Source organism: Harpia harpyja, chromosome 2 (genome assembly GCF_026419915.1).
Source record: "Harpia harpyja isolate bHarHar1 chromosome 2, bHarHar1 primary haplotype, whole genome shotgun sequence".
Taxonomy (NCBI): Eukaryota; Metazoa; Chordata; class Aves; order Accipitriformes; family Accipitridae; genus Harpia; species Harpia harpyja.
The window spans coordinates 86405999-86418521 of record NC_068941.1 but is presented as its reverse complement, the minus strand read 5'-3'; the positions used below and the strand labels follow the sequence as shown (position 1 = coordinate 86418521).

Genomic DNA, 12523 nt, shown 5'->3' with positions numbered 1-12523 from the left:
GTGATATGGTTAGGAAATTAGCTACAGTGATAGTATCTTTTTATGCTACTGCTCTGTATGTATAATGTAAATATCAGGTGTCACTAGATTGTTATCTTTCCATCTCTCACTTCTGTAAGTAATCCCTTCAGCTAAAGCTGGAGAAACATTGCTTAAAACAAACAAACCCCAATGTGATCATTCTTCACATCAAATAATTTTCTGTATTTCATTGGTAGTTTTAAAGAAATAGTGGATTGTGCCAGTCAGTGCCAGTGGCTTTCCAGCCATGTGAATTAAGTTGCCATGGAACATAAATCTCTAGATGTCACTGGCCTGTCTGACCCATACTGGCACATTTGTAATTAGCGGGAACTCTTAAATCTATATGCTTCTTATCTTAATGGAAAGTAATGTTGTAGATTGTATACAGTGTTCACTGCTAGAGTTCAAGGGTTCTGGAATTCAGTTCAATAAAAGCTGAATTTAGTTATTGCTGGAGCTTGTGAATCAGCTTCTTTGGAAACTTGTTTATTTGTTGGGTGCCATAAAATGACCTTGAAAGTGTTCACATGGCTGTACAGAATTTTCTGAAATGAAGCCAGATCCCACCCATCCTTTGCTTTTGTTTTGTCAAGTTTTTTTAATGTCGTGATACATTTGAGGTTAAGTAGCAAGCTTCTCCAGGTGCAATGCAGTAATAGTTTTATATTTTGATTGAACCAAGCATTCCCTCTACAAAACTTTAAACAGTGTGTTTTCATATATTGATAGAATGGCATGCTGGAAGGAAGAGATGTGATTAGTGTAATCACCTGCATAACATGCACTGTACCTTGTAATGATGTCAGTCCTGTTTAAAGTAATCCTTACCTCTGAGGCAGTGAAGTTCTGGATTTAAAATAAGCAGTGATGGAAAATCCATGTCAGGTTCTTGTAAATTGTTCCCAATAAATATTTTCCCTATTTAAAAATATTTTTAAAGCTATTTATTTCTACTAAGAACTTGTTTAATTTCAGCTTTCAGTCACTGGATTTTAGTATACCTTGGTCTGGATTGAGGAATCTGTTACATTAACTTCTTGGTTTTTATTTTTATAATCTCTTAGGTTCTCTTAATTAAAAATCTATAAATCTATGATAGCAACAGCAATTTTGTAACTGCTTTGTAATACTTTATTAACAGATTCAAGTGGCTACTTTTCCCATTGTTTTGTGAGAGGTTAATGTTGAATTGACAGCCTTACTCTGAGATCATTCTGTCTGCAAATTTTAAGCAAAGGCACAAGGTTTTTTTTCCTACTTTTCTGGAATGTCTTCAGGATTCCACATACTAAGGAAAAATAAGGAAAAATCAAAATTAGTCCAGATGTATAATACATTAAAGAGAGGACAGGTGTTAGGAGGTCTGGTCTGTCTCTTTACAGTATATTTTTCTAAAGTTGTGTGTAGGTTTTGGGAGAAACAGCTACCTTTTTTTTTTTTTTTTTTTTTTTTAAGTTATTTTCATTAAGCATGTCATCTGCACTGTTATGGCTTTGGATGTCATCTTTTACATTAGAAATTGTATGTGTTCTCTGATTGTCTGCATTACTTCTTTTTGAATAAAGGACTGTTCTGAATAGGAAACACAGACCCTTCTTATCTTTAATTAAATTAATTTATTTGAGACTGTAATGGTGATGTAATTCTTATACTACATTGTATTTCAGTATTTCCGAACTAACGAAACTACAGCAAATCCTGTGAACACACAGCTGGGGAAGATAAAGCTTTTTGGGTATCATCATGGATGGCTGTCTGTGCATTGTGTTTTATTTAAAACATCCATCAGCATAAGAATAACATCAGGAAAAGTTTCACTAATAAGAGATCAAGCAGAATAAGCAATTTAGTTCTTATTCTTAAAATTTGTTTCCATCATTACAGATTTTTACTTTGTCCTTTTTCTGGATTAGTGGAACAGAGGTAAATATGGAATGGTATTTGTGGCTTCTATCAGAATATGAGGCCTATTTGGAACGGGTTTACTAGGGATAGAGCAACTTGCTTTAAGATGTTTAAAGAAAGAGCAGATTTAATGAACACAAGGTTAGATGGTAAATTTCTTTTAAGATTTTTAGGAATTTCTCAGAGGCAATTGGTGAACAGATTGACAAATGCAGGTACCGGCAACAAGACAATATGCGCATCTAGAAGTTGGGGGGATGTTCGGAAAGGTTATTAATGGCCCTTAATATTAATTGCTGAGGCAAATGTCAACTGTGCTCCCACAGGGCTTTGTTTGAAAACAATCCTGTTTAATGTGTTAATTATGGAGTTGGAAAATGGAACAGCTCCTTCTCCGTAGTATGGAAACTTGTAGACCTTACAAGGGCAAGGGGAGACTGTTGTCATCCAGTCTGTCACAGTGAAATTATACAAGCTTTGGGCTGGTTGTATCTGTAGTTCAGATAACTAAAAGATTCTGCTGAGTGCAAGAAAACAGCGTCGCATCTGTAGGAACAAGAACAAAACCCTCTTAATTAAAATAATTAATACTTAAATAATTTAAAGCTTAATGAAGGAGAAAGACGCTTAGAGATGATATTAGCAGTATTGCTATTGTAATGAAACTAGCAGGGAAATAATCTCTTTAAAAAGCCAACCAAACCAAAAAAGCGCAAAACCCCCTAAAGCTTTGACTCTCCATAGGAAAAAATGTAAATTGTTTCATTTGAAGGTAGCAATGGTTGATCTTGTGGAATAAAGAGTTCTCTTTCGGAGAAGTGAAGAAAAGCTGCAGGGAAATACAGAGGTGTGCTGGTTAAACCTTGACAAGAGGTAAGGTTAATTGTAGTTTCCAAGTATGAGGAATTGTTAACAGGATACTTCCAGTGAAAGGATGACCCCTACATGCAGAATCTTGCAAAGTCATGGTTAGAGCCAAATTCAAGAACTTTTTTTTGAAGAACTGTTGGAATTTGAGATACAAATTCTGTGTTGCAAGGGGAGCAAACATGTATTAGTTTAAACCAAAGATGCTTAAGACTTCTCTGCTTTTGTAAAATGTATGCTGGTATTACTAGTGCCAGTTTAATACTGTGACTAAAAATAACAAGAGGTTAAGTAGATTTAATGAATAAAAGTTTGGTGGTTTGTTTTTTTTTTTCTGCAAGATGTAAGATTAATGTTTTCTTAAGAAGGAACAGAACTTGAAAAAAGTTTTGAAAAGTTTCAGTTTTATTACTAAAAAAGGAGGGTCATTTATGTAAATTGTTCATATCTACAGTAATCTAAATGTCTTATACAGGTATTACTTTGCTATATGTAGAAATTTGCAGTCATTTGTGGGGAAATATAACGGAGAAAGAATGCAGAGCATAAGATCTGCACCAAGGACCTGATTTAAAATCATTTGGTTTTCCTGGGCTTGCAATATGACCCTAAGTGAACCAGCATCCCAGCAGCAGTGAGCTCAGAGGCTTTGATCACGTCCAGAAGTCTGTGAGAAGATTTTTATTAGGAGGCACTGAAGAGCTGTGTGAATACAGAGCGAATTGTGGAAAAAATCTTTGGTTGTATAGAAGTGACTTGGCAATCTTTTGCTGCGGCTGGGCTCCCTTTTGGTATAGGTTCCTTAAAATCTTCGCTTTCACTAAGCATTTTAAGAAACTCCCCTACCTTGACAGTAGAAGTTTTTTAGTGGACAAAAGCATGTTCTTAGGAATAATGCAAGATAAATTATTTGAATATAGGAACTTAATGTATGGCTTTCAAGCATTTTCATTGCTTACTCATCTTGGAGTAAATTACCTTTCACATCAAGCAATTCTACTCCTAATGTTTGTTAGAGCAAATAAATGTGAATCTCCCCCTGTTTTTCATCCTTCCTACTGATAGCCCTCCCCAAATCACCAGGTTACTCATGGAGAACCAACCATTAGATTTTTAGCTGTCCTAAGAATTGGGTACTGTATCCAACATCCTCCTAGAGTGAGGATCTTCTGCGTAGTAAACTCCACCCGAGAACTGAATTCATACTCCAGCTTCTTGTCCCAGTGTCCACAGATTGTCCTCACATTCATATTAGAGTTTGTCTAAACCTTCGGAAATGGCCCTCTGAGGGACTGGATGGAGCTCAAAGGGGTGCGGGACCAAGCGGGGTGTAGGTTTGTACAACCACTGCCACATTGTGGTACCACGTTCCTCAGGAACAACTCAGGCAGTACCGACAGTCCAAACAGATAGTTAATCCGTAGCTGTAGATATGTGAGCCTTTAAAGTAGAATTATTTTTCTAAGCCATACAGTAGATAAAAACAATTTGGACATTGCACGTAGTTAGGCTTTGCACAGAATTTTGAAGCGCATTATCACTGCTTTTAGTTAAAGTAGAAGAGGAAGCAGGTCAGGCGGGTGGGTGTAGGAGGAACCTTTCTGTTACGCTGACCCTTACGCTGCAGTTTGCACCTTCCCTGCGAGTTCTTTGTGGCTTCTTTGATTTCTGGAGGCAATTTTCCCTTCCGGCTCAGTCAGGTCTTGGTGTAGGCAGTTGCCTCCAAGACTGAGCTGGCTAATGTGACTGAAAAGTGTGAATGACTCAGCCATTGCCTTTTTATAGCTTTCCTGTTTCTGTGTCAGGGCACCACATGGTCACAGTCCCACTGGCTTTGTTACCAAGGTAATCCTCCCCTTGTCAAGGCCTTTTTCCTCCTTATTTAATGTTTTATTGGCTAGAAGTCTGAGTTTGCATAATAGGCTGCTTCCATTTAAGAACTTTGTTTCGTTGAGGCCAGACCAGAATCTCAACCCGACGTGGAGGTGGAGGGTTAGCAGAAGGGGAGAGGGCTGTGAATCCGAAAGGAAGTTGAGAGCTTAGAAAAGCTCAAATTAAAAATTCTTTGCGTGGTTAAGCTTGGGAGTGGGGCCTAAAGGTTTATTTTGGCTTGTTTTTTCCTGCCTAAGTTTTAGGAAAGAAGAGAGAAGAGTCACATTTATGAAACAAAATAAACAAGTATGTGAAAAACTTGTTGTTCAAACATGCCAAGACAGATATTCCTCTAAATCATCCTGCTCCATTTTTTTCTTTTTTTTTTTTTTTTTCTTTTTTAAAGCGAGGTGATGGGAACTGCCCATGTCAACTCTGATCCTTTCAGCCAGACCTGCTGGAGGGTGTACTGGGCTGTCATTGACTAAGGATAGGTGCTTCTATCTGTAGAAAGGGATGTTATCTATTCCCTTTTCCATTGCTCTTTTACTCCTCATTGTTAGTCTCTGTTCTCTTAGCATTTTCCTTTTGTTTCCCTTCTTTGCAATTGTTATGCAGTCATTCTTCTCTCTGTCCTTCTGTCTCTACTTGTATTCTTCCATTAGTAGAGACAGAGAATGGGCAAATGGATTGAGAATAACTTTGGAAACCAGGCTCCCTTGAGTATCAGAGCTCTTGCAACAGCACTTTACGCTGCTCAGGTCAGATCACAAGGTACGTCTGCATTGCTCAATACTGCAGATAAATGTAAGGTAACAGCAGAATCTCAGCTCTGTATACCACCAGGTATCACTGCAGTCCTCTGCCAGCCAGATCAGCCAAGTGGTGGGGTTCCTAGGACTGTGTGCATTGCTAGTATTTCTAATGTCTGAGCTAGTTTGTCTTGTGCACCAGCCTACCCTGTTCCCATACGGGGTAATTCAGAGCCGGCTTGTGCATCTCTAATGTCACGCTGTTATACTCTGTAGGCATACTCAAGGATATAACCATTCAAATATTTAGATCTCTAGCTCCCAGTGAAGCACATAAACGTGTCTGCAAAGTCAGAATTTTTCTGTATCTGTCTCAAGAGATTGTGTATCCTGCTGTAAGGAATTCCATATTCTTCACATAAGTCTGTCTCTGTGTAGAGAGGTGTTTGTTTTGACATGGTTCTCAATCTAAGGATGCAAACCAAGAAAGCGCAGACTGTTTGTCATTCAGTTTCTCAGTCATCTTAAATGAGTTTGTGTCCATGCTGGTGCTGAAGAAGCAGTCCTGTCCTGCCCTTCACCTCTGCTGCCAGATTCGGAGCTTTGTTTGTTACTGGTGCTGTCGTGCACGCGGATCCAAAGTCAGGCAGGGAACTGAAAACTTGTTTTTCTTCTGTAGGATTAGTTTGTGTTCAACCAGGTTATGTTCTTGATGGAATTCATAGCACTGTTACAAAGTGCAAAGGATAGAAATATGCAGGAAGATCTGAACTGGCCTCTCCGCTGTGGAAGATCAGGCCGGTTTAAAGCACGTGTGGCCATGCCCCATTAGTTTTGGCATGGGGACTGTAACCCAAGATGGTAATTGATGTGGGAGAATCATTTGTAAAGCGTACTTTTTTTTAATAGTCCATATAAATCCCTTGAAGTATTAGGGTTATTATAAATTTAGTATTTGGAAACAAGGGCTGAATTATTATTATTTTGCCTTTTGCCTCCTCTCAACTTACCGACTTTCTGCCTTGCTGGACATCTTTCCTTCTCACCAATTAAGATGATTTTTTGCCTTCCAGTAGCAGATATACTGTTGGAAGTACAGACTTGTGCTGCCACTATTGCCAATCTAGTGTTGCCACGAGATTAATCCTACAGATTTGCTATGAATCAGGTAGAATGGGTTTTGAATTTATACAGTATGAAATGTTTAGCATCTGTCTTTCATGTCTGCAGCATTCTGCATTGCAGATGTGAACTGGACTACCTGCTGGAGGCCTGTTCTAGTCTGGCAATGTTTATATTTGTAAAAAAATTATCAGTTTGCTCCAGCAAAAGCTGCTTTTGCTCATGTAGAGTTAAAATATTTTTACTGTTACATTTAATTTGCAGCATAGAAATGAGATGCACTGTCACTTGTGAGCAGCTTTTGACCATCAGAATGCACATCTGTGTAAGTTGCAAGGAAAGCGGATCTATTGTAGAGGACAACAGTATGTTGTAGTGTGATAGACAAACAAGTAATTTCAAGTGCAGAATATTTCGGTTTTGTAGAAGTTTCCAAAAAATAAAACTCTGCTGTGTGAAAAGGTTGGTGATAAGGGTGGTTGTGGGGTTAGACTTTTGGCGACTGTTATGTTAGTGAAGAATTCCACTGACATGGAATTTGGCTGTAATATAGGAATGCACTCTAATGATTTCTTGACTAAAGTAAATACTTATTTTCTTTACAGATAGGCTTTGAAGACAGACTGCCTAAACAAATGTTCACATTGAATAATAGTTACCAGACTGGGTAGAGACATTTCTGTATTGCTGTATTTAGGAAAAACTAAAAGCTTAAAACAAGAGACAGACATATTTTGGCACATGCCCAAGGAAGAAAAAGCAGAGTTAGGCAATAGAATTCCTTAAATATATTCTTGAAAAAATGAGGAGTGAGTTTCAGGATTAGGATGGCAATCATCTGTATACTTCTTTAGCAGTATTATTACAGTGCTATTAACATACTTTCCTTATTTAATAATATCAAATTTCAAATTCAGACTTAATGATCACACTCTGCCAGTGGATAATATATGTGAGCAACAGAGATTAAGTTTCACTAAAACTTTCTGCTAAAAATGTTTTCTTAACTCTGCAATCATAAAAACACCATGTGAACTTTAATTCAATGAGATTTACCCCAAAGAACAATCAGTATATGTTTCTAAATTACAGAGGTTGAAACTCGGACGAGAAACGTAACTTCACATTTTGAAGAAAGAATGGACTGTTTTCCAAGTATGTTGCTGAGAATTTAAAAAATGACAATGAGTTGGAAACTACAGGGGAAAGCAAAAAAAATAAGCTACTTAAGAAAATAGTGGATATAAGTCTAGTCTAGAAGGTAATAGGAAAGGAGTTCTCTTTTACTTATGGCTACTACTTTTTTCTTCTATCTATCATAATACACTTTTATCTTTATATGAAAAATGCTAAGGGATGCTATTATCCTCTGCTCACACAGGTTATCTTCCTCAAAGGTACTGCACAACCCCAAGCCAGGTGTAAGCTATGAAGCAATTTATGTTTTCAGTGGAGTACTTAAAGCTAATTGTTTGGGGAATATTTGGTCAAATAGTCATAAGATATGGTTAGCATCCTTTCCTTTATCTAACTGAGCAGTCCCCATTCACCTGTTCAGTCTAGGAGGATCACTGTAGAAATGGTAAGGAGGAAATATTCCATGTATGCATATACATACACTTGGGCAGGTAGCTTCTTTTTAGTTTTTTGTCATTTAAAATTGCTATTGTGACAGCAGCTGGAGAAATGTTGAGGAAAATGCACTAATTTGACTTTTTAATTTTACTTACTTGCTTTTGTGGTGTAGATTTTACTGCAAATGAAAAACTTTTTTATAGGTTTTTAATAAGGCTTTTCCTTTATAGTTGAAAGCATTGCTCACCCTTTCATATTGAATTTTGGAGGATATTTTTTTCTGTTTCTTAGTAAAGGCTGAAACTGAGGCAGTATTCTGATTGAAACAACTGATCATCCAGGTTATCTTTTGTGTCACCTGTATGATTGCCATCCACTGAAATAAGTTTGCTTTTGTAGGCTATGGACTATGTTACTGCTTTGAATATATTTTTGTATAATGAGAGGTGTATGTTTGAGTAGCCATGTTAATAGTTAGTGAGGAAAAGCCTGCTTATTAAAAAGAAAGAAACTGTATTTGACACATTTAAAAGTATCATAACTCATAAATTATTGACTAGAATAATTGTCTACTTAAAACGTACTTTTTGAATAGAGGCCAACTGGAGTAACAACCATCTTTATATAAAAAAGAAACAGGTTCTGAAAGATGATTAAACGTTGTCTGTTGGAAAAATGAGGATAGCTCCCACATTAACCATGTTTACAGCAACTAGAAACTGTCTCATAGTTTTCTTTAATCACATGTATGGGTGTTTTCAGCATTGTAAAATATGAAGCCTAATGATTTTTAGCGGAAGAGTGGAAATCGAATAACTAATTTTAGCACACACTAGATATTATTAGATAATTCTGCTACCAAATGTTTGCAAATGAGAGAAGGCTGAGGGCTGTTTTTAAATGTGATTTATAAATACATTGATTAGGGAGTTCTGATACACCTCACTTTCTGAGCAAGTATTTCAAGTTGTCTGCTAGCAACACAGTGAAAATCTTTTGCAGACTGTGAATGAATTTTGCATAGACTCACTAGCCTGTTAATTTTGAGTGACAGTAATTAGTCATGACATTCTCCTGAATAAAGCAGTGGAACTTATTTTGTACATACTAGATAGTGTTGCTAAGTACTGAATACGTACCTTATTCAATTAAGCTTTATGAAGTGGTTTGTTGTTCAAGGAGCAATAGCTGGACGTCTGATTTTGTTCACTGACTTGTGTTTTGGTTTCTTATTGCTGAAATTAGCTTGTCAGTTAAACATAGTTTTCTGGAGAAAACAATTTTAAATGTTTGGGATATTATATACAGAGGGCTTGATTTAGATCTCACTTACACAATGTATAATATGATATTACTGGTTTGTCTTTCCCTGCTAGAGTTCTCATGGTGTTCTGGGTATATGGGATTTTTACTTTCCCTTTATTTTAAAATTAAAATAAAGGGAAATACTTAAACCAGAATTATTGAAAATGAACATTTTTTTCATCAATTTTTTCTATGTCTCCTTTTTTTTTTCTGGACAAGTTAGTTTATATGTGGTGTTGCTTGTCACCAAACATTTATGTCACTTTCAAGTTCAATGAGGTGCATTGTATGTCTCTTACAACCTGACAGCTGGATTTTTCTGTATCTGGAATTTAAAAAATGAAGTCAACTGCCTTGAAAATTTCATAAAAACCTGAAATGGCAAGTAAAATGACAGCAACTTGCTGTTGCCTTTGTTTTAGGCCTTGTTTAAGCTTTCAAGCCTAAGATGGTCTGGCGAATCCTTTTTGTTTTTAAATAAGTACTACCATTTTTGGTGCAAAATTAAGAAATCCTGAATACAGTGGGGAAGTTTTACTCAAAAAGCTGAAGAGGCTCGTTGAATTTGTTGTAATCCATGTGTTGGTGGGTTGACCTTGGCTGGCTGTCAAGTGCCCACCAAGCCGCTTTCTCACTCCCCATCCTCAACAGGACAGGGGGAGAAAATACGATGAAAAACTCATAAGTGGAAATAAAGACAGGGTGATCATTTACCAATTACCATCATGGCCAAAACAGACTTGACTTGGGGAAAATTAATTTAATTTATTGCTAATTAAAATAGAGATGGATCGTGAGGAAAAAAAAGACAATCTGAACAACCTTTCCCCACACTTACTTTTTCCCAGTCTCAGCTTCGCTTGTTCGTTCCTGACTCTTCTACTTCCTCTCCAATCCCACCCCGAGAGGCGCAGGGGGAATGGGGAATGGGGGTTGCAGTCAGTTTATAATGCTTTGTCTCCGTCGCTCCTTCCTCGCACTTTTCCCCTGCTCCAGTGTGGGTCTTCTCCGTGGGCTGCAGTCCTTCAGGATAAACCTGCTCCTACATGCGCTCTCTATGGGATGCAGGTCCTTCAGGACATATCCATCTGCTGTGGGGTTGGGTCCTCCATGGCCTGCAGTAATATCTACTCCGATGTGGTCCTCCATGGGCTGCAGGGAAATAAATACCTGCTTCACCATGGTCTTCTCCACGGGCTGCAGGGGAATCTCTGCTCCGGTGCCTGGAGCACCTCCTCCCCCTTCTCCTTCTCCGACTTTGGGGTTTGCGGGATTCTTTCTCATACTTTCTTTACCTCACTCCTCACGCTGCCAGGCAGCGTTTTGTCGTTTCTTAAATGTTTTTTCCCAGAGGTGTCACCAGCATCGGGGATGGGCTCAGCTGTGTCCTGTGGTGGGTCCGTGCTGTGGCCAGCACGGGGCAGCCCCTGGCCTCTTCTCACAGAGCCCACTTTGCAGCCCCCCCCACTACCAAAACACCCAATATGACATGTATGCTGCATGATAGGGTATCTATTCTTAAGGGGGATAGGAGGGAAAAAACTTCTGAATATAAATGTTTAAGCACTCAGTGGATGTTGCAGTGGTGCACCTGGGAGTACCTGGGAGTAGAGGGACACTGGCAAGATTATGGAGAAGTATTTTGTATGTGAACAGGAACAGCGTATATGCTATTCGCTAAATAAATTATATACAGTATTTGGATATTACACTAATAATTTTCATGGATGTTGTGTAATCTTGTCTGTTCTAGGGAGTATGACTTCTGCAACATCACCTATCATTTTGAAATGGGACCCCAAAAGTTTGGAAATCAGGACTCTCACAGTAGAGAGGCTATTGGAGCCACTCGTTACCCAGGCAAGTATCTTTGATTTGTTTTGCTTCTTCCTTTTAGCCTGATGCTATATTTACTTATTTTACATAATTATCTTAATAACCTTTGATAATAAAAACTTGAACAGTTTTTGTTCATTATCTCTAGTGGAAAGCTCTGTTCAAAGATGTTTAGAAGTTCTTGTTCTAAATAATTTATAGTCTCAAAGTATGAGCAGGAATACAGTAGCAACAACTATTTACTTATGTTTGTCTTTTAAAAGCAGTTTAGAAATTTATAAAACAGTCAATTTAAGACAGGGATCTGACTGAGTACATACCCTTGGTTTGTTATTATACCATGGAAGATGGGTTCACATTAAAAACAAACAAAACCAACCAACCAACCAAATTAAAGAAACTATTAAAAGCTGTTTCATTTCATGCTGTGATCGATTAGGAGTGTATGCTCAACCAGTTATCTTTCAACTGAGTCAAATTTGCTAATAGAACCTAAAACATTGTCCAATGGTCTAAAAAGAGCAAGATGAAGGTGATGCTAGGTAACATGTATAATTTATATATTAGTGTTATCCAGCTTTTAACCAGGTAGACCAGTTTCTTTATCATCAGAGAAAACCTTTGCATGTCTATGCATATCAGGTTTCCTGTGTCTGAACAAATTTACATGTGCTGTGAGTGCATGCACAGGGGCAGGAGCTGTGCGGTCCAGAGAAATATGACAGTAGACATCAAACTTCTGTTGTCATCCGTACAATTTGCTGAGCCCGTGGCCTGCTGCCTTTCTGTCCCTGAGTTGCCATTAGTAATGGGGAGCTGGTTACATGATTTTATCCTAGTAAGCTTCAAAATGCGTAGCTCCATTGTTTAAAATACACACACAAGTAGTTTTTCTTCTAGGAATGCTCATTATATTAAAAATGAATGCCAGCTAACCCCATCTGTCCATCCACCTGTTACTAATAATTTTCTCATAGACATCGTGGATCTTGAAATTGGTCTGCTGGATAGAAATGTAGGCCTTCTTTTGAGTGTGACACCAGACTTGATGTTTTTGTTTTCAGAATAAAACAGAGATAAAATGTAAATCGCTACTCCTTTAATTCCCCCAAAATGACGTCTCTGTATGGTTTCTGTGCTCCCTACAGTGAGTCACTTTCCAAAGAAATTGCACCTATTCTTTCTGTGTTTTGGAAAAAAAATTGCATTATCTTTCTACAAATTATTCTGGACATGAAAGTCTCTAACAATGTACACAACTTTAC

At 37.7% G+C, this 12523-nt stretch overlaps 1 protein-coding gene across 2 annotated transcripts in view; it reads left to right on the top strand.

Moving 5' to 3' along the window:
• The window catches only part of CTNNA2 (catenin alpha 2), a 520993-nt gene that overhangs the window by 47900 nt on the left and 460570 nt on the right, over nt 1–12523 (top strand). For both annotated transcript variants that reach the window (XM_052780796.1, XM_052780797.1), the window contains exon 2: nt 11176–11282. In XM_052780796.1, coding sequence (XP_052636756.1) covers nt 11181–11282 — 102 coding nt within the window. In that variant the 5' untranslated portion in view covers nt 11176–11180. The remainder of the gene's footprint in view (nt 1–11175; nt 11283–12523) is intronic.